Source organism: Panthera leo, chromosome C1 (genome assembly GCF_018350215.1).
Source record: "Panthera leo isolate Ple1 chromosome C1, P.leo_Ple1_pat1.1, whole genome shotgun sequence".
NCBI lineage: Eukaryota > Metazoa > Chordata > Mammalia > Carnivora > Felidae > Panthera > Panthera leo.
This window is the reverse complement of record NC_056686.1, coordinates 57,708,332-57,729,874: the sequence shown is the minus strand read 5'-3', so window position 1 is coordinate 57,729,874 and position 21,543 is coordinate 57,708,332. Positions and strand designations below refer to the sequence as shown.

The 21,543-nt window shown below is 36.8% G+C and overlaps 2 protein-coding genes and 1 non-coding gene across 3 annotated transcripts in view; 2 read left to right on the top strand and 1 right to left on the bottom strand.

Annotated features, from left to right (window-relative positions):
* Positions 1–5,287, top strand: part of LRRC40 (leucine rich repeat containing 40) — a 55,173-nt gene extending 49,886 nt beyond the window's left edge. The window contains exon 16 of the transcript XR_006206117.1: positions 4,498–5,287. The gene's annotated coding sequence lies outside the window, so the exon portion shown is untranslated. The remainder of the gene's footprint in view (positions 1–4,497) is intronic.
* An 11,317-nt stretch (positions 5,288–16,604) lies between these two features.
* Positions 16,605–21,543, bottom strand: part of LRRC7 (leucine rich repeat containing 7) — a 564,537-nt gene continuing 559,598 nt past the window's right edge. Inside the window, exon 27 of the mRNA XM_042951516.1 lies at positions 16,605–16,712. Within this exon, the coding sequence (XP_042807450.1) occupies positions 16,605–16,712 (108 nt within the window). The remainder of the gene's footprint in view (positions 16,713–21,543) is intronic.
* LOC122229067 lies at positions 19,571–19,700 on the top strand. Its single transcript, XR_006206927.1, has one exon. It is a non-coding gene; the product is annotated as a small nucleolar RNA SNORA51 (small nucleolar RNA).

Genomic DNA, 21,543 nt, shown 5'->3' with positions numbered 1-21,543 from the left:
ATACCCACATTTTTACTTCTAACATCTATTTTCATTCCCCTGAATTCATTAACTTTTCAAAAAATAAATAAAAAGCACATTCAGCATGAGGACTGTTTAATTTCTGATGAACAGTTCCTGATTTTTTTCTAAATATTGAGGACATAGGAGATTTGGGGTTGCTAGGCATATAACTAACTGCCAACCCACAGTGGAATTCTAAAATTCAAAACAAAATATAATCTGTTATTAAGAGAAACATTACTTGGAAAAATATTTTGTAGATGCAGTTGGGCCAAAGTCTGTGTAAAGCTATTCTCTCATTTGCAGGCTCCCTCCCTTTCTGCAGACAGTTAACTCAAAAACTCCTTTTTTCTCTATGCTCCATTTCCTTAGCTTTCAATGGTTTTCTTACCTTTTCCCTACTCGAACCCTGAATTGTGCCAGCTGAAGCTCCCTTGCCCACATTCAGCCACCAGTTACAATGTTTTCTTTACTCATCTACATCTTTGTTATCTCTTCCTCTTCCTCAGGAGCTCCGTTCTCTGGGATGACTCCTTGGCTTCCCCTCATGTGCCACTAACTAGTCGGTTAGGAGAAAATCTGTTTAAATGTCCCCATCCCTAACATTAGACACTGACCTAAGGCTCGATTCAGGACATACTTATTCCCCGGTCTGTATACATCCTAGATGCATACTGAGGATATTTTGTAGAAAAATGAGTGCAAGTTGCTTCTCCCATGTTGCCTCCAAATGGCCACTGCCATCAACTATACATTTATGTCAGTTAAGTTACTGACACTTAGAAGAGGAAGCCATCTGAACAAAAAGGTTCAATCCTTGCATCTCTAGTTGGTTGGGGGGCGGGGGGCGCTTTGAATACTCGTATCAAAAGGTGAAGGGATTCTGGGCCGTGGGTCTGGTTTGGGGATAGGTGGGAAATAAATGCAGTAGGGTAAGGGATTAGAGGCATTAGCCTAGGGAACTGTAGTCTCTTCCTGCCTTTTAGTATGACACTTGCCCGAGGATCACTAGAAGGATTTTGTATTGTGTGGAAGGCTAAAAGCAGAGTCACACTTTCTCTGCCAATAGACTCGTTACCATGGGAACCAATGCAGAAAAATGAAAATATGACAAGGAGCTGAGGATTAAATGTGGAGAAAATTGATAGGGAGTTGGTTTCTACATGGCAATTTGAGCACTGGGGATTTAAAGAAACAGGACATTCCTCGGGTGGTCAGACCAATGAAAATGGACAAAATGCTGTGTTGGTAGCTGATCCTGGAGGCTGAGATGTGGGGGGATGCGGGGGAGAAGGCAGTAAGCATGTTGTAGTTTGGACAAGGGGGACTTAAATCCAGTCCCATCCCTGGTGAGGTTAAACTCGTCAGTCCAAACGTCAAGTTAACCATATGATCAAAGCTACCCTCAAAAGGCATATCCATGCTTAACCTGAAAAATAAAAGCAGACTGCCATAACAATTTTCTTCTTGCCTTTCCAAAGCCAGGACAATCTACCTGACGGAAGTATTGCACACCTAATATATTATTGCTTGAAACACATTCCTGAATATTAAAAAAAAAAAAAAAAAATCACAACTTTAAATTTGTGGTTGCCATCCCCCAACAAGCAGCTACTGTAACCTAGAATTTAAATTAGTTTTTCATTAAGGAAATAATTATTTCACTTCACCCGATACAAGTCCTCTCTATGTATATGCCTCTGTCATTCTGGAGTTGATCATAAACTGATCAAACCAGACTCTAGGATTCCAGGGCAATCTTCAACCAGGACTTGAAGCATCCACCTAATCTGAGGAAGGCAGACGTACACATTGTACTTTCAGAGGTTCTAGGGAAACTGCACCATTGTGTCCCTTAAGCTTCCCAAAAGGCTATTTTCTGAAATCCAACGATTAATGCCTCGTTCCTGTGACTTAAGCTTTTGGCCCATATTTAAATGCAGTTGTCCTGAGGAGATGAGGGAAAGTCACAGTGTAGATGACTCGATTGGATCCTTCCCGGAAAGCTAATTTTCAAGTGGTAGTGACACCCTTCCCCTGACCCGCCCTCCCAACACACACACATTAAAAACTAGAAACACCATCCAGTAAGTAGGAGGCAAGCCATTGTTGGATAGCTGTCTTTAGGGTACATCTAATTGCAAATGGTCTGGATAAAATATGATCTTTGCACAGTGCTAAGTACACTGGAGATAGATTTCACTAGAAATGTTTATTTATTTACTAATGATTTACTGTTCTGTGTGAGTTTCTTACTGAAGCCTCTGATAATCTCAGCAATGGGTTCTTGAAATGCCAAAAGCCCATTAATTTCTGTTTTCTCAAGAGTTCTTGGAGAATTCTGAAATCCAATAAAATGCCTGAATTTTCCTCCACTTGCAGAGTTGGAGGCAAACTTGATAAACAGAGATTTGAGTACAGTGATCTTGCTTACGCTAAAATAATTTCTGATATAAATATTCCAGTGAATTTCAGGATTGGAGACATCTATGGTTGGTTTTTGCAGGGAGGGGGCATTACAATGACCTGACACAGGACTAATCTTTACAGTCACATGCAGGACTGGTTTGTACGAGGGACAGACAGGTAAGCACATCTCTTTCTGAGGTGAACAAAGCATAACAGGGCCTTCACAAGCAGCTATGCCTTTGAATTTGACATGTCATAAATACGACACTGCTTCTTTTCATTTCTAATATGGTCTCTGAAATCAGGCAGCAGATGCCTGGAGGAATACTAACTGTTCTGGATTAAACCAAAACGATTCGCTTTTTCTGTGACTTTGTACTGATTGTCTCACTGGGAGATCTTATCTTAGACAAACTTCAGCTCCTCCAGGCTGGGAGGCCACCTCTGACACTCTTGTATTTAATAGTTTTACCACATCCATTCATTCTTGAGCCAATTTAAAAAACTGTCCTAACAAATGTCATGATGTATTGAGAATTTAAATTTGATGCCTTCAAATATTTTAATCAGTTTGGTTTTTCCTCTCCATCTTCTTTGAGGTTGTGTAAGTGATTCCCTGCTCTATCACGAATGCTAAGGAGTTAGAGACACAGCTTTTACAGAGTTTCCTCTAGTTTTGCATACAGTTGAGTATACAGTTCACAAAAGAACCACTCTTGCCAATATTAGGACTTGTATTGCTTTCATCTCTCACAACAGTTTGGAAGTATAAAAGCTGTCTTATGGGTGGAATGATGATATTTGCATAGTAGGAATGTGAGGAATAAGTCTAGAGTACAGCATGCAGACTGTAGCTGATAAAATCATATTAAATACTGGAGACCACCTAAAGGGTAGATTTCAGGGGCTCTCACCAGACACACACAAAAAAGGTAGCTATGTGAGGAGATGAGTTAATTAGCTTGACGGTAGTATAATTCGCCAACGTATTTGTATATTGAGTCATCAAGTTGTACACCTCAAACACACAATTTTTATTAAAAACAAAAAAAAAACTAAAAAAGAAGAGCATCACACTCCATAGCTGTTAAATAAATAAACAGTTCAATGTAATAGTTAAAAAAAAAATGTGGCTTTTTCATGTTGGCCACTGAATATATGTGGATACCGGGCTTTTTCCAATACTTTTCAAACTTCATCTCCAGCACTATGTCCAAAGTGGTACTTGAGGATCAGAAACCCACTGACTAAGTATTGAAGACACACTAACTCATAGCTGTAAGCATGCTTCACAATCCATTGCATAGTTTTAATAAACATATATTTTCTAAGACGGTGCACAAAGACACTAAATTGCTCTAAGGTAAAACCCACCACTTCGTCTCCAAATGGCAACTAATTTTCCAGACCATGGTTGAACTCATATACTTTTTGAACCCACCTTGATTATATAGTTGCTGTTCTACCTCTAGGCTCAATCTAACCAGAGTAAAATAAATAAAAGCCTTCACGTTAACCTCAAAGAACAAACAAAAACGCTGGGATTTTGTTGGATGTAAAACCGTATCTCTCTTTCTCTTGCCAATGTAGTAGTCACTGACAAGATTTTTCCCTCAGAATATAACTTACGGGAATTTAGATGGCTGCCACAGCTGAGTGCTTAGAGATGTTGCCGGGTGAAATTGCCGATGCTGAAGGACCTTAGAGAAGGGTCTGGGGATGGGCCCCATAGCACCTCAGCTGTCTATCTCTCTGGACAGCGCGCATCTGTATCTGCTAGTCACTCTGTCCAGCCACTCTCTGGTTTTTTGCTTCCTAGAAAATTTCATTATAGGTGCTCTTCAAGTTGCTTTTCTTACTGAATTCTAATGAGTTCTGTTCTGTTCCTAAACACAAAGCATCCCCCTAATGGTGAGGTGTTTGCTAATAGTAAAGAGTGTGATCTTTTCCTTTATGTAAGTATATAAATATTTAGACTATGCAAGTCTACCAGAATTAATTGTGTTTAAAATACAAATGAAATACTTTAAAGCAAAATTTCAAGAGACAGCAAACGTTCACCATTCTATTCTCTCCTTTCTTCAGACTGATCTCTTCAAGCGGCACATTAGGCCTTTGTTGCCAAGCTTCAGTACTCTCTCTCTCCAGGAAAGAGGAGCTGCCATTGAGTGCTTCAGCCCCTCTGACTTTGGCCCTTAAGGGACAACCCCTTGGAAGGACAAAGCCAAGTGAAAGTGGAAAGCCAGAACTCAGCTAGCCTAGAGACTATCCCTCCCTGATATGGTTCATTCAAGAGGAGGACTACAGTTATTTCCATTAACCTGAGACGTCCTTTTTTGGAAAAGGATATCTATGAGGGACAGGAGCCTGCCTTCTTCCTAAGGAAATAGAAAAATATTCCTCATTCATATTATGTTAAAACAAAAAGGTGAAAGGAAGCATTCGCCATCTTATTAGAGGAGGAGAGAAGGTGATAATACACTGTGCTCCGTTCTCCCCTCATGTTTTGTACCTACACAGTACCATTTGTTAGACTTTCTGTGTCTGTTTCCCCACTACACTGTTTCTTGAGAGGGGGCACTGTGGCTTATTTATATCTCCCATTGTCCTCAAAATCCTTTGCTCGTCAATATTTGTTGATTAAATTGCATGTACAGCAAGACAAACTGTTTTAATTACTGATAACTTTTTTAAAAGAATAAACACATAGATTGTCCAGAGACCAAATCTTAGGGTGGTCCAGAGGAAGACTTAGAGAAAAATGCTTTAACAGCTCTTGAAGCTAGATCTGTTTCAATCCATACACAGACCTGGGTGAATGCTCTAAATATGGGTATATATTGTGAGGGTGCAGGTGAAGATGCTGTAGATATTTATGGAAAGTTTAAAAAATAAAAGAAGTTATAGTATTTTACCTTTGAGTGGTTTATGATGATTTGGGTCCCTAGATCACAGGGATAGTAAATATCATTTTTCAGAAATAAGTGAAAACCTAAAAAATGATTGACTTGTGTGTGTGTATGTGTGTGTGTGCACGTGCGTGTGAGACACAGAGTCCCAAGTTTAAATTTCCCTGGGAAATGGCCACAAACCTATATCTATAATGTTTGCCAGCAGCCTTCATGGTTTTATAAAGAACATATCATAGGGATGGCCTGCTAGAGAAATCTGTCTTGATCATAACAAGGCTGTGTGATTCTATCAAGTGCAAAATACTTATTGCTAAGTTGAATGACACCACAAGTATGGCTGAAGAATTGTATTCAAAGACTAGTCTCCAAAGAAGGTTGAATGAATTCCCTAAGAGTGCACTGTATTAGTGGTTCCCGATTAGGGGGCCAGAAGGAAATGGTTTCCTCTGGAGGAAAACACCAGAGGATTTAAGTAGTTTTACATAGACTTCGGGAAAGAAGAACTTGTTTTCCTTCTATTTTTGCTTGGGGTTGGAAGAAGAAAAGATTAAATGGTTTTAAGAGAAACCATGAACCCACAAATAAATAGGACTGATGGAATTAGCAAAGGAGAGTCCCATACAAGGGTGCTGGCTAAGTTGTGAGGGTGAGGATATAATTAGCTTAGAAGCAGTAAACAGAAATATTTGGGTTTTAAAACTACGATCAAGCCATCAGACACTCTGAAGTTCCAAATATTTAAGAATCAAAACAGCTTGAGGACAATGTCACCCAAACTGCCAGAGGCTCTCTGTCTTCAATACCCAGACATTCTGACTGAAAGAAGGGAGGTGGGGGAGATTTTAAACTACCTTTGGAATCTGATTATCACTTAATGAGAAATCTTTTGAAATACATTCCTTATTCCCTTTATAATAAGGTACAATCTGATTATATTATGCTAATTACACAGATAAGTTAGGAGTTTATATTAGATGCCTAGCTACTGCCAGATATTAGCTGGAAATAAAGCCATACACAGATACATACATATTTGGGTTGAACTAGTTGTAGAACTGTGTAAGGAAGGCTATGCTAGGCACATTTACTTCTTGATGTTTAAGTTTTAGACAGCTCATTTAAAAACATGTATTTTAAATAATTTGTGGCAAATATCTTTCTACATATTTAGAATGAGCACATTGTAAGGAAGCTTATTACAATAATGGCAGATAGGCACAAAATATTTGGAAATCACAATGAGATTAGAGAATAACTATTAAAAAGGTGGATGTAATAATTAAACTGAACAATTGGGAATATCAAAACTTCAAATCACACATTCACTGAGGCTTAGAGAGAGCCCTATGATTGGGTCTCTTTATGATTGGGATACAAGCAGAAAGGTTTAGTAAAAAATATAGAAACTACTTAAACCCAAAGCTCTTCATTTGTTTTCTTATATTGTTTAAATTTAAAGCATTGTTTCAAATTAATTGTCTCAAAAGAGTATAGAAATGGGTGTTAAAAGTTTTATCAACAATTTATTAACACTTACTTATTCACAGGTACATCAGCATAACAGGTATGAGAATGGGCTGTTGAGAGTGGTAATCCAAACTTGAGAATTGCCAGGATTTGGATACAGAATATAGATATAAGGGCTCCATCTAGTGGCAGCTCTTCCTAACTGCAGACATGTTCCTAAAATGTATGTGGATCTGTGCAACTACAGATGAGGATAGTATATATCAGATTTGAATCCAGCAATTTAAACGGAGGGTCTTATTGGGATGAAACATATGTTTTGTTTCCTTTGCAGGGTGTGTTACTGAGGAAAGTGGTAGCCTATTCTCTGGAGGAATTTAAAAAAAGCATTAATTCTTCCCAGAAGGTAGACAGATTAACCAGATCTTCTCAAGGTCCTTTTCTATCTTCTGATAGGACAATAATTTCCCTTGTTTTCCCTCAGAATTTGCTTATGGATATATTGTTTGATATTAGGTTTTATTTCAGAAAATTTCCCTGTTATTTTTTTTTAAGGAGATAACTTTTGGTGATTTTCTTTATACTGAGAAGTTGCTTGTCCAAAAAATTATCCACTACATTATGAAAGTAGTTTCTAGAAACAAATAGCAATTAAATGAAATATAATTCTAATACATGCCTCAGTTTTTCATTTTGAATTCTTTCTACTTCTAGAAGAGTGGGAGGGAGGCCAGAAACCAAGGAGAGCTGAAAGATCACTCTACCAGCCAGGAGAGAGGGGAGGGGGGGAAGGGAATTCTGGAACTGTCTGAAGGAGGGGCATTGTCACCAACAGACTGGAGCGTGTGTCTAAATCTGAATGTGATTTCTGTCATCCAGTTTCTCTCTGTTCTTCTCTATCACTCTGTTACCTCCCTTCTTGCCCTTTTTTTCTCATTCTTATTTCCCTAATGTACTAATTTCTCTCCAACCAGCTCTCACGCCTGCTTTCACTCTTATTATTCTAAAATACTCTTACTTAAAATAGTTCAATTACTGTTACTATTTTGAAATATTCTTACTACTCTAAAATTTTACTCTATCAACTAATAATTTACTTTTCATTTTTCACTTCAATTGGTTCAAACAGACATTGGCATTCTTTTCCTCTATAAATATAGAAACACTGGGCTACAAGAGCAAAGCGTAGGTCTCTGGTGAGTTTGAGGCACCATACTCTTAAAGGAAATGATGATGATTGTTTCCTTCAATGTATATTTATGGTTTCTAGAATTTAAAAAATCCTGAAAAGAAGCCATCATCAGCCAGCTAGCAAGTTCTCCTCATATAATGAGGAGGTAGCAAGTTCCCCTCACACAAAGAGATTAAAAGACAGGCAGATGGAGTAATTAATATTATCTGTATAAGCAAAATAGTAGATGAGAAATGGATTTAACTTTGGGAAGATTTCACTCAATTCTGTAGTCAGTTTGTGTTGAAACTCAAATAGAAAAAGATGGGAAATAATTCTGAGAGAAAGCTAAGAAAGAAATGCTTTACTTAGAAGGAAATCAAGATCCTATGAGGTAATGAAGGAAATGTGGTTAGGAGCTTACCAACTTAGGGCTTTCCTCTCTTAGATGCTGTTTTTCTTTTTAGGGGCTACATTCTGCTTCCCCTCAAACCCTTAGATGAGGGAAGTATCTAATGAAGCTGATGCTAATGGCAGTATAAATAATTTTCTCTCTACTCTGATATCAACAGACCAGATTCTGACCTCTATAAAAGTTTGGCATGGGGCACGTGATTTTATCAAGTAATGCAGATTGTCTGTGATCTATCTAAATAGTTCATCATGTTAATGCTATAACTTTTGTGGCTTTTTTTGATAATTTTGGCTGGAGTATATGACATTTTCACTTTAGGGATACAGGTGGTGGAATCCGTCCATGAAATGAGGCCAAAATGCAATGTGTAAACATTGTCAGAGTGAACTATGGTCAAAGGCCTCTGGACAGGCTCTTCCTTATTCTAGAACGGACAGCATGAGGCAGAAGTTAAATTTTAGAGCTAAAATAGGGTGGGGGACTCCTTCTTCCCAAGTACCTTTCCCTAATCCCATTCCCAACCCAACTCTTTACCATTCCCCATGCCTCCAAATTTTAAAAGTAGCTTGAGCAAAGTAATCTACCAAGTCGTAATGTACAGGGAGAAGAGCCTTAAAAGGGGGTCTAAAACCAGATCCAGCCATCTGTTTGTCTTCTCAGTTCACAGTCACATCACCTCTCTAGGACTTTGGGCCTCTGATAAAATGAGGAAACAGGACTTGATTATCTCTAAGATGTCTGTAAGGCCAAAACCATGGCTCTGTAAGTTCAACCTCATGCACTCATTTCTCTGAAATATTTCTGGAATCTATATGCATGACTTCTTCCAAGATGAGAAAAAAAAAAACCCAAATAAATCAAAAGGATAGATGTTATATATTCCAATTCAATGAACAAAAGCCACTTCTTAAACTTTTTGGACAATGTTAAGGTCCTTAGAACACAAATAAGGGAAATTAAACACAATTGCTAACACGTGGAAGAGGAGCTTAAAAGGTCTCAGGAGAGGATCTGGAGGATTGGAGGGGAGGAAGATTAGATTAAAAGAGGGAATTAAAAAAAAAAACACTAGAAACAAAAGACTAAGAATGGTGAATGAACTGAGAGTTAAGATTGTGTAAACTGGACATAAACTTCCCACTAAATTTAAAAATCCTGTCATCCATTTAATTATTGTATAAACATTTATTGAGCACCTACTATGCTTCTGAGTCTATGACAGGCACGAACGATCCATGGTAAGCACAACCAGATGTGCTGTCTGGAAGCTCTTCTGTCTAGAATGCCTCTTTTAAGTATTGTCTGATCCTTTCAAGGAGTTGATGGGAGAGAACGAACAAATACCAAATAGCTATGTGATAAGTGCTGTAGATAGAACAGAATGTGGTAAGTACTATAAAATATGCGAAAAAATTAATAAGACCTTATTATCATAGGGAAGAGAAATTTCTTCCAGTTAAGATCAGGTAAAGTTTTATGATGGTGGTGATGCTTGAGCTGGATATAATTTTGATAATTTAGAAAGGGAATGGGAAGAGGAAGACATCACAGTGGAGGGACCAGTGTGGGTAAAGGCAGAGGTTGAAAATCACAGGGAATACTCAGGGAAAGGTAAGGATTTCTAGGTGTCTACATCACTGGTTATGTATAGTTAAGGTGAAGAAAAAACCAACAATTCTTAGATTCAGAGGAATCAGATTTCCTTGGAAGAATAAATAGATTCTATGATATGTAAATATGTATGATCTAACCTCACGCAAAGTCATGGGGCGGAATGAACAGCCTTCAGCGAAAATGTCCCTCACCCCACTGAAGGAAGTGAAGTAAACAAACAGGAAATGCAGCTGCTGAATGAATATTCACTTCATTGCATTTCTGAGTGTATCATTCTAACATTGGATAATCAGGACTCCCATGCTCCCCAATAGTCGGTAAGAGGCAGTGGTCATAGGAGCAACCCTTTGGGGACACAACACAGAAGAAACTCTTCAATCCAACAGTCCTTGTCTTTTAAAGTACTGGCTTCCATCTCCTTCCCCGAACATGTCAGGGGCCTATAGACACAGTGCTGTTGAGGAGCACCATCTTTCACTATGTTCTCTCTCTTCTTTAGAACGAACAAACTGGCAAAATTCTCTTCCACGGATTCAAGGGACTCTGGTTGCTACTTATCTTGTCCAGTAAGGTCTCTTCTCTTGTCACTTCTAGCCTATCAAATCTTGCCCTAAATCTTGGCAAACATTGATAATGGCCTCCCAAAGGCCATAAGACCCTGTAGGGAGACCTATGTGTAGCTCCAAATGGAACAACCATGCTCAAACCCAAGAGAGATTTGACTAGATAAAGATGCTACTTCCTTTTGCTATACACAGGTTGAGGGCAGGGACAAAGGGACTCACCACATTGCCTTGTACTGTCTTTTTTTCTGGAAGCTCTCTCATCTTCCCACTTGGTTGTGAGACTCTGTGCAGAGGAGACCATGTTGTATCCCTTGCAGAGCCTGGTCTATAGTTGATGCTCCACAAATAGTTGTAAACATTGCACTTAATGTTTTCATTATATTCACCAATAAAATGCCCATATTTTGAATTTTGAATGACATACCTTAAACTTCTGAGATTCAGCTATAGTAATTGTTTTCCTGTGGAGGAAATATGGATTTTCCTGATGAAAATAAGTCTGTGTAAGATATTTTAATCCAGGTATAGAGATACCTGACTATACACTGCTTACACATGTTAAAGATGGGGGGAAAAAAAAACTAGCACAAATAATACAATTGTGCAACAGTGATAGTTTAAGTATATATATATATATATATATATATACCTTTCAAACTAGAGAAAGATTGGATCATTTATTTAACTTTTACTCAACACTCGTTCCCACACTCATTGAAAATTATGGTAGGTTTGAAAATAATATTTGTAAAAATTTGACCCATGGCTTTTTCTTTGGGTCAGGCCTACATTGGTTCTGATACCAGACTATTAAGAGTCACAGGATTTCAGTGCGTTTTACATAAACACTGTCAGGATTTCACAATCTTCCATTCTTTAGGTACTGCAATTAATAATATTAGGCAAAAAAAAAAAGTGTTTTGTAGCATAATTTGGGGAGATACTGGTACAGCTTCAGAGATATCCTTATCTGTGCCTGTCTTACATCCAGTTCCATTTCTTATCTTGCTTAGTGCTCAGTGAGTTGTTACCAAGTGTGAGCTTACTGTCCTACAACAAAATCCAACAAGGGAAACTAGCAGATGAAGTAATGCTTCTAAAGCTGGAACCAGCGTATTATTTCCCTTCCCTTTCAGCTTTCTCTCTTTACTTCCCCTGGAATTGCTCTTTGGGAAGATTATGACAATCACATTGTTAAAAGTCCAGGGGAGTCAATATTCCTAGATTTTCATTTATTCCTTTTAATCAAACATCAGAAATCTCTGGCTTCTCCAAAATAGAAGGCTTGCAATCTATATCCTCACAAGAGAATGTTTCCAAACCATTCTCTTGCAGAGAGTGTCAAAGGTGAGGAAGATTGGAACCTGTCCCACTAGCAATCAGCTGGCAGGCTTAGAAAGAGTCCTCAATATGGTAAAATTCAACACTTAAAAAACAGAAGTGGAAACACGGTTCTATTAAGGCATTGTCACCCTTGCTCTTGAACACACAGTTTGTTGTCAGAGACAGAAGTGTTCCACCTTTGCACCTTGGTTAATGCTACTAATCCAGGTTCCTTGATCACCCAAGAAAGTTCTTCCCAAGCTGGAAGCTGGAACCATCAGTAGATACTCAAGTGTCTCCAAACAATTAGAACTTTAAGGGGCCCTCTTAGTCTTGTGTCAACAGGATGGAAGCAGCCGGCCACTGCCTTTGGAACATCATGGGGAGTTAGAGGGATGAATCTATAGCAGCAATAGCAGCAATGAAGAGAGGTCAGTTTTACATACTAGAAACAGAAATGACCCCAAAAGTTTCCAAATATAACTAGAAAACTTGACTGCATCTGCTTTGACTTTTGTAGAGTGGGATGTTTCAGAAAATACATTCTCTGAAATGTTTAGATCAAATGAAGCTGAAAGGCTGCATTGGAGAGCTGACACCCAGGATCTCCTATAATATTAACCCACACGCTTTCTATGCACATCCTTTTTTCCACAGCCCATGTTCTATTATCTTTCTATAATGTATACTTGGGTGATGGTCTTACTGAGTGATGGGGAAACATTCTGGGCCAAGGCAAGATGCTTTTCTTAGTGGAAAGCAGTTGTATTGCTTGGGAAAAAAGGTTCATGCAGGTGATCTCACATCTGAAGATTTCCCCCCAATAACCAGATGACCAGATAACTACAACCATAAGAGAGGGCACATCACCAACCCAGTGTTTGAACATTTTATTGAGCCTCACAAAGATTTAGCATTGCTGTGAGAGGAATTTTACTGGAAACTCAACCCTGCTCTTCTTGATACTACGTAAAGGACCCATCTTCCTAACTTATTGAATTTCATTATTTGCATAACTTTTTACTGACCTAGTGTTTTAATAAACCTGCTATTTGGTCAGTATATCAGGAGTCAGTCAAACATATTGTCTGGTTGAATTCACCAAAGGCTTAGAGTAATAGTCTTGTACCAACATGCCGACATGGTGGTTTATCTGGTTATGTTGTATTGTTGCCTCTTGATAACAGTGTCTCCATCAGAGTAGACATTCTTGATCTGTGTGCCAATGAGGGGCAGAAATTGACTGAGGACGGCATTAACAGCCAATGAAAAGACAAGTTAGGAAACACACTATGTTTTCTAAATATTTAAATTTTGGTGAAGATATTAAATAGATTTTTATGATTTATAGTAAAATGTTTTTTTCTGGCTTCCTTCATCTAGTCATTTTGGCAAATTCAAATACTTTTCACTTAATATTTGAATGTATAAATCTAATTTCTTCATTTTCTTTCATCTGAGTACACTTTCTCTTCAGTTCACCTGGTGAAATATATTTCAGTACTACTTTTTAAGCAAGCAATTTTATTAGTAATATGTGTGCAGCCATCTTTAGGATTAAAAACAAATTAATGTTGATTTGTCATCCTCTCTTTAAAACTGCCTTTTTCATATTGAAAGTGGTAACCCAATGGAAGACCCGGAAGTGACTGGGATTGTTAGATGTTTATATAATTAACAGTTCTAATTAACGGGGATGCATGTATTTTACAGGTTTCACTGAGTGATAAATCAGCATGATGTAAATATTAGCATGTTATACTGATTTTGAGTATTCCTTGCCAAAAATCCACTCATATTTTGAAATTACTATGCCTAGATGACTTACGTCTGAAGGTGGAAATTATCATAAGGGAGATTTTGTGACAATGTATTATAAGCCATGTAAGTTGGTTTTTAAAAGTTGTCCACTAATGTCTATTTGGCTTGCAAATCTGTAGGGATTCTACCAGTATTTTTCAGTGCTTGTTCTTTGTACCTCTGATCCTTCTCATTCCCCTTCATTGTGTCTTACTGATCCACCAGATATAGACAGCTGCCTCAGGAAAAAGATCTCAATAAAAATCAAAGACCAAGAGGTGAGTCTATTGGAGTCATCATGAATTCCACTCCTTTGTTGTTGTCAATCTTCTTTTTTTAAAGGCACACCTTTAACTTTTTGGGGGAGGAGTGGGGTTGGTGAGGGGCAGTTAATACAAACCAGATTCCAAATTCAGGCAGCAAAAGCAGTTATTCCAAAAAAAGTCAATACTCAAATTAATGTATTATTGGTTTTGGTCACATATGGAATAAATTAGATTTTTTAACCCCCTTAAGTAGTTAGTGATTTTATTCAATCTAAAAAAAAAATGCTTCATTATTACCTGCCTTTTCTCAGTATGCAGCATGGCAGTACAAGTGACAGTGAGGTGCTTTGGCACATCACATTTCTTTTCCATTTGGTCAGGGATCCCTTTTCACTTTTTCTCACTTCCTATGGAAGAGGAAGGATTAAAGCATTGGCCCGGGACAACGTTGTCACATCAGGAGTGGCAGAGGTGTTTACTATGATCCTATCAGCTTTGTGCCTCAGAAGCATCTCCTGAAACCCTGGGTTTGATGTGGAAACCTGACATAAGAAGAGACTTGGGAAGTCCTCTATCTGGCTCTTCTCTCACCTCTCCTGTTAAAGATTAAACAAAACTGATGGGATGACTTGAGATGCTTCATTGCCACCAAACTATACCCATGAGTTTGTTTTTCCTTTACATGATCTTGTGAGGCCAGTGGCGGGGTGGGGGGCATCTATCTTGATTCATGACGATCATTCTATACTAGGAGCTGGAAACAGTGGTACCATGGTTTGGTGTGAGTGTTTGACAAAGAAAATTAGGCTCTGAAAGACATTTCTCATCAGAAACTGTCAATATATTAAAATGCATTTAAAAGTTACTTCTGGGAAACATATTAAATAGGCCAATCATTTAATCATTTGCTAAATGTCAAACCCTATAAAATCATGGTATAATGTCACCCTGACATAAAGCAACATCAAAATTAGTGCATCATCTATAAAGTGAAGTATCATTTGCCTTCAAGTGACAAATTCTATTGCCAAAAAATACCACTGTACTTCTAATAAGTGACACTCATTTTAATAGACCCTACAAAAATACAGTATTTTCAATGTCCCCATAAAACAGTTAACTTACAAATATTACTCTCAGAGCTTTGGTGACATCAATATGTGATACTATTGTGAAAATCCTTATAGAGTACTTGAAACGTTAGCATATAAACTAAATTCATTATATATATATAATATATATATAATGTGGAACTATGAGGGGGAACATGCATACAACCAACTCTGGGAAATTATTCTGGAATTTCAAATGAACATTTTAATCAAATTAATGACTAATATATAAAAGAAATATTTTTAAAGGATTATAAAATGAATTTTGATCATTTATAGAGGAAAACAATTCTAATGTAAAAAATAACTAATTCTATATTAACTATGCTTGTCTTTCTCTCCAGTAAGACAGACTCAGGATTTTATATACTTTGAAACTTTTTTGGAAAAAAAGTATTTTCTCTATTTTTGCCCACAAAAACAGGCACTGAAATTAATATTACAGGTAGACCACAGCTCTGAGAAATTATATTTGCAGTTTCATATTTAAATACTAAAGTTTTTTAATCATCCACCATAACTTTCTAACAACAGTCTTTCTTAATGATAAATTTTATCAATCTCCAAAACTCATTTAAAATGATTTAAAAGTAGCAAATTAGATAAAGCAACACACAAATAAATTCCACATTTACAAGTAAAGAAATCACAGGGGCTACATTTTATAATCAACATAAATTTGAAAGAAAGAAAGCAATATCTTTCCTGCCACCCATCATTCACTGCTTAAATTTGTGGTGAAAAAGATTTATCTATAATGACCTTTAGTTTGTATCTTAACTCTGTGTGTATTGTAATTAGCTAAAGGCATTGAACAAATTAGTTTGTCCTATTTTTATTCAGGTCCCAGAGATAAATGGCTAATTTATGAAATATTTCACTCTGTGTTATGAGAATTTAGCAAATGAATATGGAACCAAATATAAACACTTTATACCATATGTACAGTTACTTTCATAAGGCATTATCATGTAATTTTTATTGAAAAAGATTCAATATAGTAAAGTCTTATTTTAAGATATAGTTTCTTTCTCAATCCGAGATGTTTAGTTTATGAAAATATTATTTTTCTCTATATTCTTTTTGTATATATGCCAACATATACCTGTGCTAGAAATATTTTATGGGAATTACAATTCTTTATATTTGTATTTTCTATATAAAGGCATATACAACTTTGAGGCAGTGTTTCTGATGGAGAGCAGAATTCGTAAAGAGCTTGTATGTGCTTCCGTGCTCTGAAATTATATGAAATCCACTTCGAGAAGAAACTTATTTGATTAAAAAAACAAACCAAAAACAAAAACAGAACTGCACCAATGCACAGCCAGAGGCTGACAATTAAAACTAATACATAACCACATGAACATCATATTTATATAGTTAACATTTTTAAGGATGATCAGTGCTAACATATAGTATTATACATTTGGCACTAATGTTTGCCATTGGTCCAGCAATTGGCAAAATTTGTTTCTATGTATAAATTTTTTTTTTTTGAACATTAGGTCTGGCTAGACGTATCTTCACTATTTATAAAAAATATTTAGACAGTAAGCTCACGTTGAATAACTAGGTCTACTGTGTTCTGGAAACTCTTCAGTAGTAATACAGCTTTTTCATGTTCCATATGTACAAAACTATGTCCATTTGCCTGTAAACACACAAATAAAACAGGGCAATCAATGCAAGATACTTGTATGTCACTTCACCATTGTTTCTCATCATAAGAGTCAAGGGAGTATTGAGCAACCACAAGTTATCAGTTTTTAAAATTCACAGAATTGTAACTATGGAAACAATGAATTAATTTCATCCAGATTGACTCAATTTATTAATTCAACAAATACATTTATGAAGCATCCAGTATGTCCTATCTGGGACTGTCCTGGCCACTGTGCTAATCATGGAGATACACTGGTGAATAAGAGCTAGATGTGTTTCAAATATGGTACTTGTTCTGTGGTTGTTCTTTTGATTTGCTTGTTTTTTGCAGGAGCTTAGTTGAGATGTTTTGGAAGTGCCCACAGGACCATTGCCTTCTTGCCATTTAATTTCTGATAGAATAAATCCATCAGCAAGGTTGAATATTTCACTCATGACACACGATTGTGCACTTATAGTATTATTAAATCTTATTTTGCCTTACTGAAAAGTTCTTAGTTTATACATTTTTATACGAAAGAGATCATTTTTATTTCTCCCATTGCTAAATGCAAGTATATTCATTATTTATACCAGTGGTTCTCAAGGATGCCATCTAATATACCTAAGAGATCGATCCCTCAGAGGTAAAGCACATTGACATTAGTAACAGTGAAGATGCTTGCCATCTTCTAGTTAAGAATCATCAATCTATGCATTCAAAATCCATTTTTGAAAGTTTGTTTATTTATTTTGAAGGAGTGTGCAAGAGTGGGGGAGGGGCAAAGAGAGGGAGAGACAGAATCCCAAGCAGGGGCTCCACACTGTCAGTGTGTAGCCCAATGTGGGGCTCTATCCTCTGAACGCTGAGATCATGACCTAAGTCGAAATCAAGAGTCAGATGCTTAACTTACTGAGCCACCCAGGCCGCCCCCCCAAGTCCACTGTAAACATAATTAGCCTAAGGTTTCAATTTTGGGATTCCAACTGACTATTATTTAACATTTCAAAAATTTTCTGCAGAGACTGCTCATGGTTCTTTTTTCTTTTTTTAATTTTTCTTCTCTACATTAAATTACAGATTCTCTTGATTGGAATGATTTTTACTATTAATATATACAAAAGTGGATCCCATAAACCTTCACTGTCATGACGGACAAAATAAAACCCAATCTTACTGGAATTTGGTAGGAATAAATCTTGGAAACTTAATAGGTAACAATTATGTAACTGTTTTCCTTATGGGCTGGGACGCCACTGATTTGGAAGAGTCAGCCAAATTGACTACTTGGCAAAATATGGACAATAGAGCCAGTTAATTGGTTGAGTTTTTCAATTTTCAATTTGCTGAAGTTAATTTTGGGAATCCATTGCCTTTTTTGTTTTATTTTTTAAATGCTTTCTTAAAATATGATTAATATTTCACATAACCACTCAAGATATTTCACTGCTTTTGACTTTTAAAAATTTATAAGAGGGGGTACCTGGATGGCTCAGTTGGGTAAGCCTCCCACTTTTGATTTCAGCTCAGGTTATGATCTATCTCACTGTTCTGAAATGGAGCCCCATGTTGGCTCTGCGCTGACAGCAGGGAGCCTGCTTGGGATTCTCTTTCTCCTCTCTCTCTCTGCCTCTCCCCTGCTCATCTTCTCTCTCTCCCTCTCAAAATAAATAAATAACACTTAAAAAAATAAATAAGATTGAAAACAGCAGCTTTCTAGCATTACTGGATAGTCTTTATATCATAGATGAAAATCGTGGGACACAATATATGTTATCACTAGTTTGTTAAAATTGGTTGGCCAATGATGTGATAAAGAAGAAAGTCCTAAAATATTGCATTTTTTAAACCAAAGTACATCTAACAAATAAGGAAAATACTAGGACACAAAAAATGTAAATCCATGAAAACCCATATAACTAGAAGTTTAAATTTATTTTGAATTAAAGAATCTCCCTCTCTCTCCCTCCCTCCCTCCTTCCTTCCCTCATTGTCTCTTTCCTTACTCTTTTCATCTCTCTCTCTCTCTCTCTCTCTCTCTATATATATATATATATATATATATATATATATATAAATATAAATAAATCTGTACCTATCATCTATCTATATCTCCTTTAATATGTATAACAACATTTAGTTAATTGAAATGCCTATCAAGGTTGGCATTGGCTGTTGCAGTGGCAGGAAACAGTAATTGGGTAGAACTTTGGGTTTGTTACACAGCCCAAATTTCTTGCTTTAAGTTATAGTTAAAAGCAGACAACTGGGTTCTGTGTGATGTTATTTCTGGTTAGACGGTGATGTGGAATAGAGAGAGCACAGCATATGGTACATTCTTTTTATTCTCAATCTGTATCTGACATGAGGAAAATAGCAAACTTGGGTGAAAGGTATGTTTATTTTTGAGGAATAATCTAACTACCTTAATGCTTCAGTTTGACCAAAAGGCATACCTTAATTGTGAATTAAATTTAACTTTATTTATTTACTTATCTTAAGTAAGCTCCATGTCCAATATGGGGTTGGAACTCACAACCCTCAGATCAAGAATCACGTGTTCTACGGAATGAGCCAGCCAGGTGCCTCTAAATTTAACTTTAACCATGGAGTCCTTGAATGTTAAATATTGTTAATAACTTTGTGAGTGCTCAGATTTCCTCTATGAGAAGACTCAGAACCTGGAATTGGAATGAACTCAAACCCACCAAGAATTTTCAGAGCATTGTTTGAAATTTAAATATCTTGGTGTTTCAGGGAAAACGAATGTTTCGGAATTTGGAGGCCATCAATGGTATATTGTCCACCATTAGACTTCACCGTTCCTGGTTTTAGCAACTACTAGTCTCAAAATAATGTCACTTTTGAGCCTCCTGGTGCTTACCACAGGCTGTGTTCTTATACTGACTGTACAGAAAGAGGAGGCAGAGTAAATCCACCCATATACACCCCAGCCCAGTGCTTTGCCTGGTCTGTGTTGGGAATGGGGGGACATAGATTGAGGTTTTGAATCTGACTTGTTCCCTATTCTCCAGGCAAAGAATAGAAATGGAGAGAGCTGAGGCTGTAGCTTTGAGACATAGCAACTGGGCAGGGAGGGATTGTGGCTGGCTCTTCAAAAAAAAAAAAAAAAAAATATATATATATATATATATATATATATATATATATATCAATTTTAAGGGCATAAGTGACACAGAACCCAGATGGCAAATTAATCATAGCTGTTAATTTTTAGTGATACTTTTATCAAAAGTTCTTCAAAAAAGGTTGCTCTGTTTCTACCATTTTTTCAATCAAACATCAATCTTTACGTGTTAACTGTGCCCAAGGCATTGTGCTTGGCACTGGGGATAGGAAGTAAGAAAGAGATGACACAGGGACGCTCCCATCAAAGATATGACTATATGGAAGGGGAATTTAGCCATGGACACAACTAAAAACAATGTAGAAAATGCCTTACCTGTAGTAAGGACTCAGCAGTTGCTGAATTGAATTAATATCAGAAGAGATAAATAATGTACTAGAGTAGCTCAGTGGAAGGAAAAGAGAGAGGTTAAATTTCCAGAGAAGTTGTTTCTCTGAGGTACATGAGAAGTTTCCCTGGTAGTCACATCTGGCAAGAATGTGATTAGTGAAGGGCCACAATCAATGTCTTGTCTCAAGGCTGGGGTTCTCTCCAGCCTTAGACACATGAACAATTGGCTCTTTCAAGTAAATTTTTCAACAATCTATGCAGGGAAAAGAGTTTTTATATGATCCAGGTATGTAATCATTTTAATGAGAATTTAAAAATAAAAATACCAGTGAGTTGAGATCTTAGGCTTTAGCATAAGAAGCAACCATAAGATTAAACTAATGTGGAGGGCGTGATAGGATGTGGGGTTAGTTCACAGATTCCTTTCTTCAAAATGAAGAGAGATAGTTCAGTATGTGAAACATTTAAACAGAACTTTTCTGGAGAGACAGAGAGAGGGAATGAGAGAGAGAAAAAGTGAGAGTGAGAGCAAGCATGATCTAAGCTAATCCTGTTATTTTATAAATGAAAGAGTTATATCTCAGAGAGACCAGCTAAGTGACTGAGGCCACACAGCCAGGGCTGAATGATCTGATACCATAATATTTCTTCTCATTATTTTTCTCAATACTTCACTGAAATAATAAGATTACAATTGCTTCCATAGATTTGAGCTGGCATTTCACTGATTATGCTAAAATAATGAACATTTTCCCCTTGAAATTATTGCTATATCACCTCCTGACATAATTTTGTTCTTCACTGCAAAACCTAACTTCTCATTCAGATTCCTATCAGGATTAACTTAATTCATTCTAAAAATACTGGTAGAAATAACATTTAATCCTAAATTAGCATCTCCAGAAATGCTGAATCTCTCATTCTTATTATAGTATTAACTCTGGCTTAATTGGGTTCTTGTAGCCATATGTGAGCTTTCGCTCTCAAAAGTGGAAAGACTAAGTCAGGCTATCTGCTAGGACAGTGCCAGGAAACTTGAGGGGAAATGGATTAAAAAAGGAGAAAAATTTTAGGGTAGAATCTATAAATTTGGCATCTCATTGAACATGGGTATAAGAAACAAGAATCAAACTGTGATACAATTAATGAAAAGTGGAAATGAAAATGGAGTTTGAGGCCATGGCAATGTGTGCAAGGGAAACATTGATCATATATTTAGAAACAAAAGAGTAGAGTTCAGGAAGGAGGTCAGAATGGCAGTATCAGCAACAGAGGTTAGGTTTTACTGCAGTTTGGTATTCACCACATGGAAGGCTGAGAGATTTATCAGAAAATAAGTTTAAAAGGGAACACTGTGAAAGA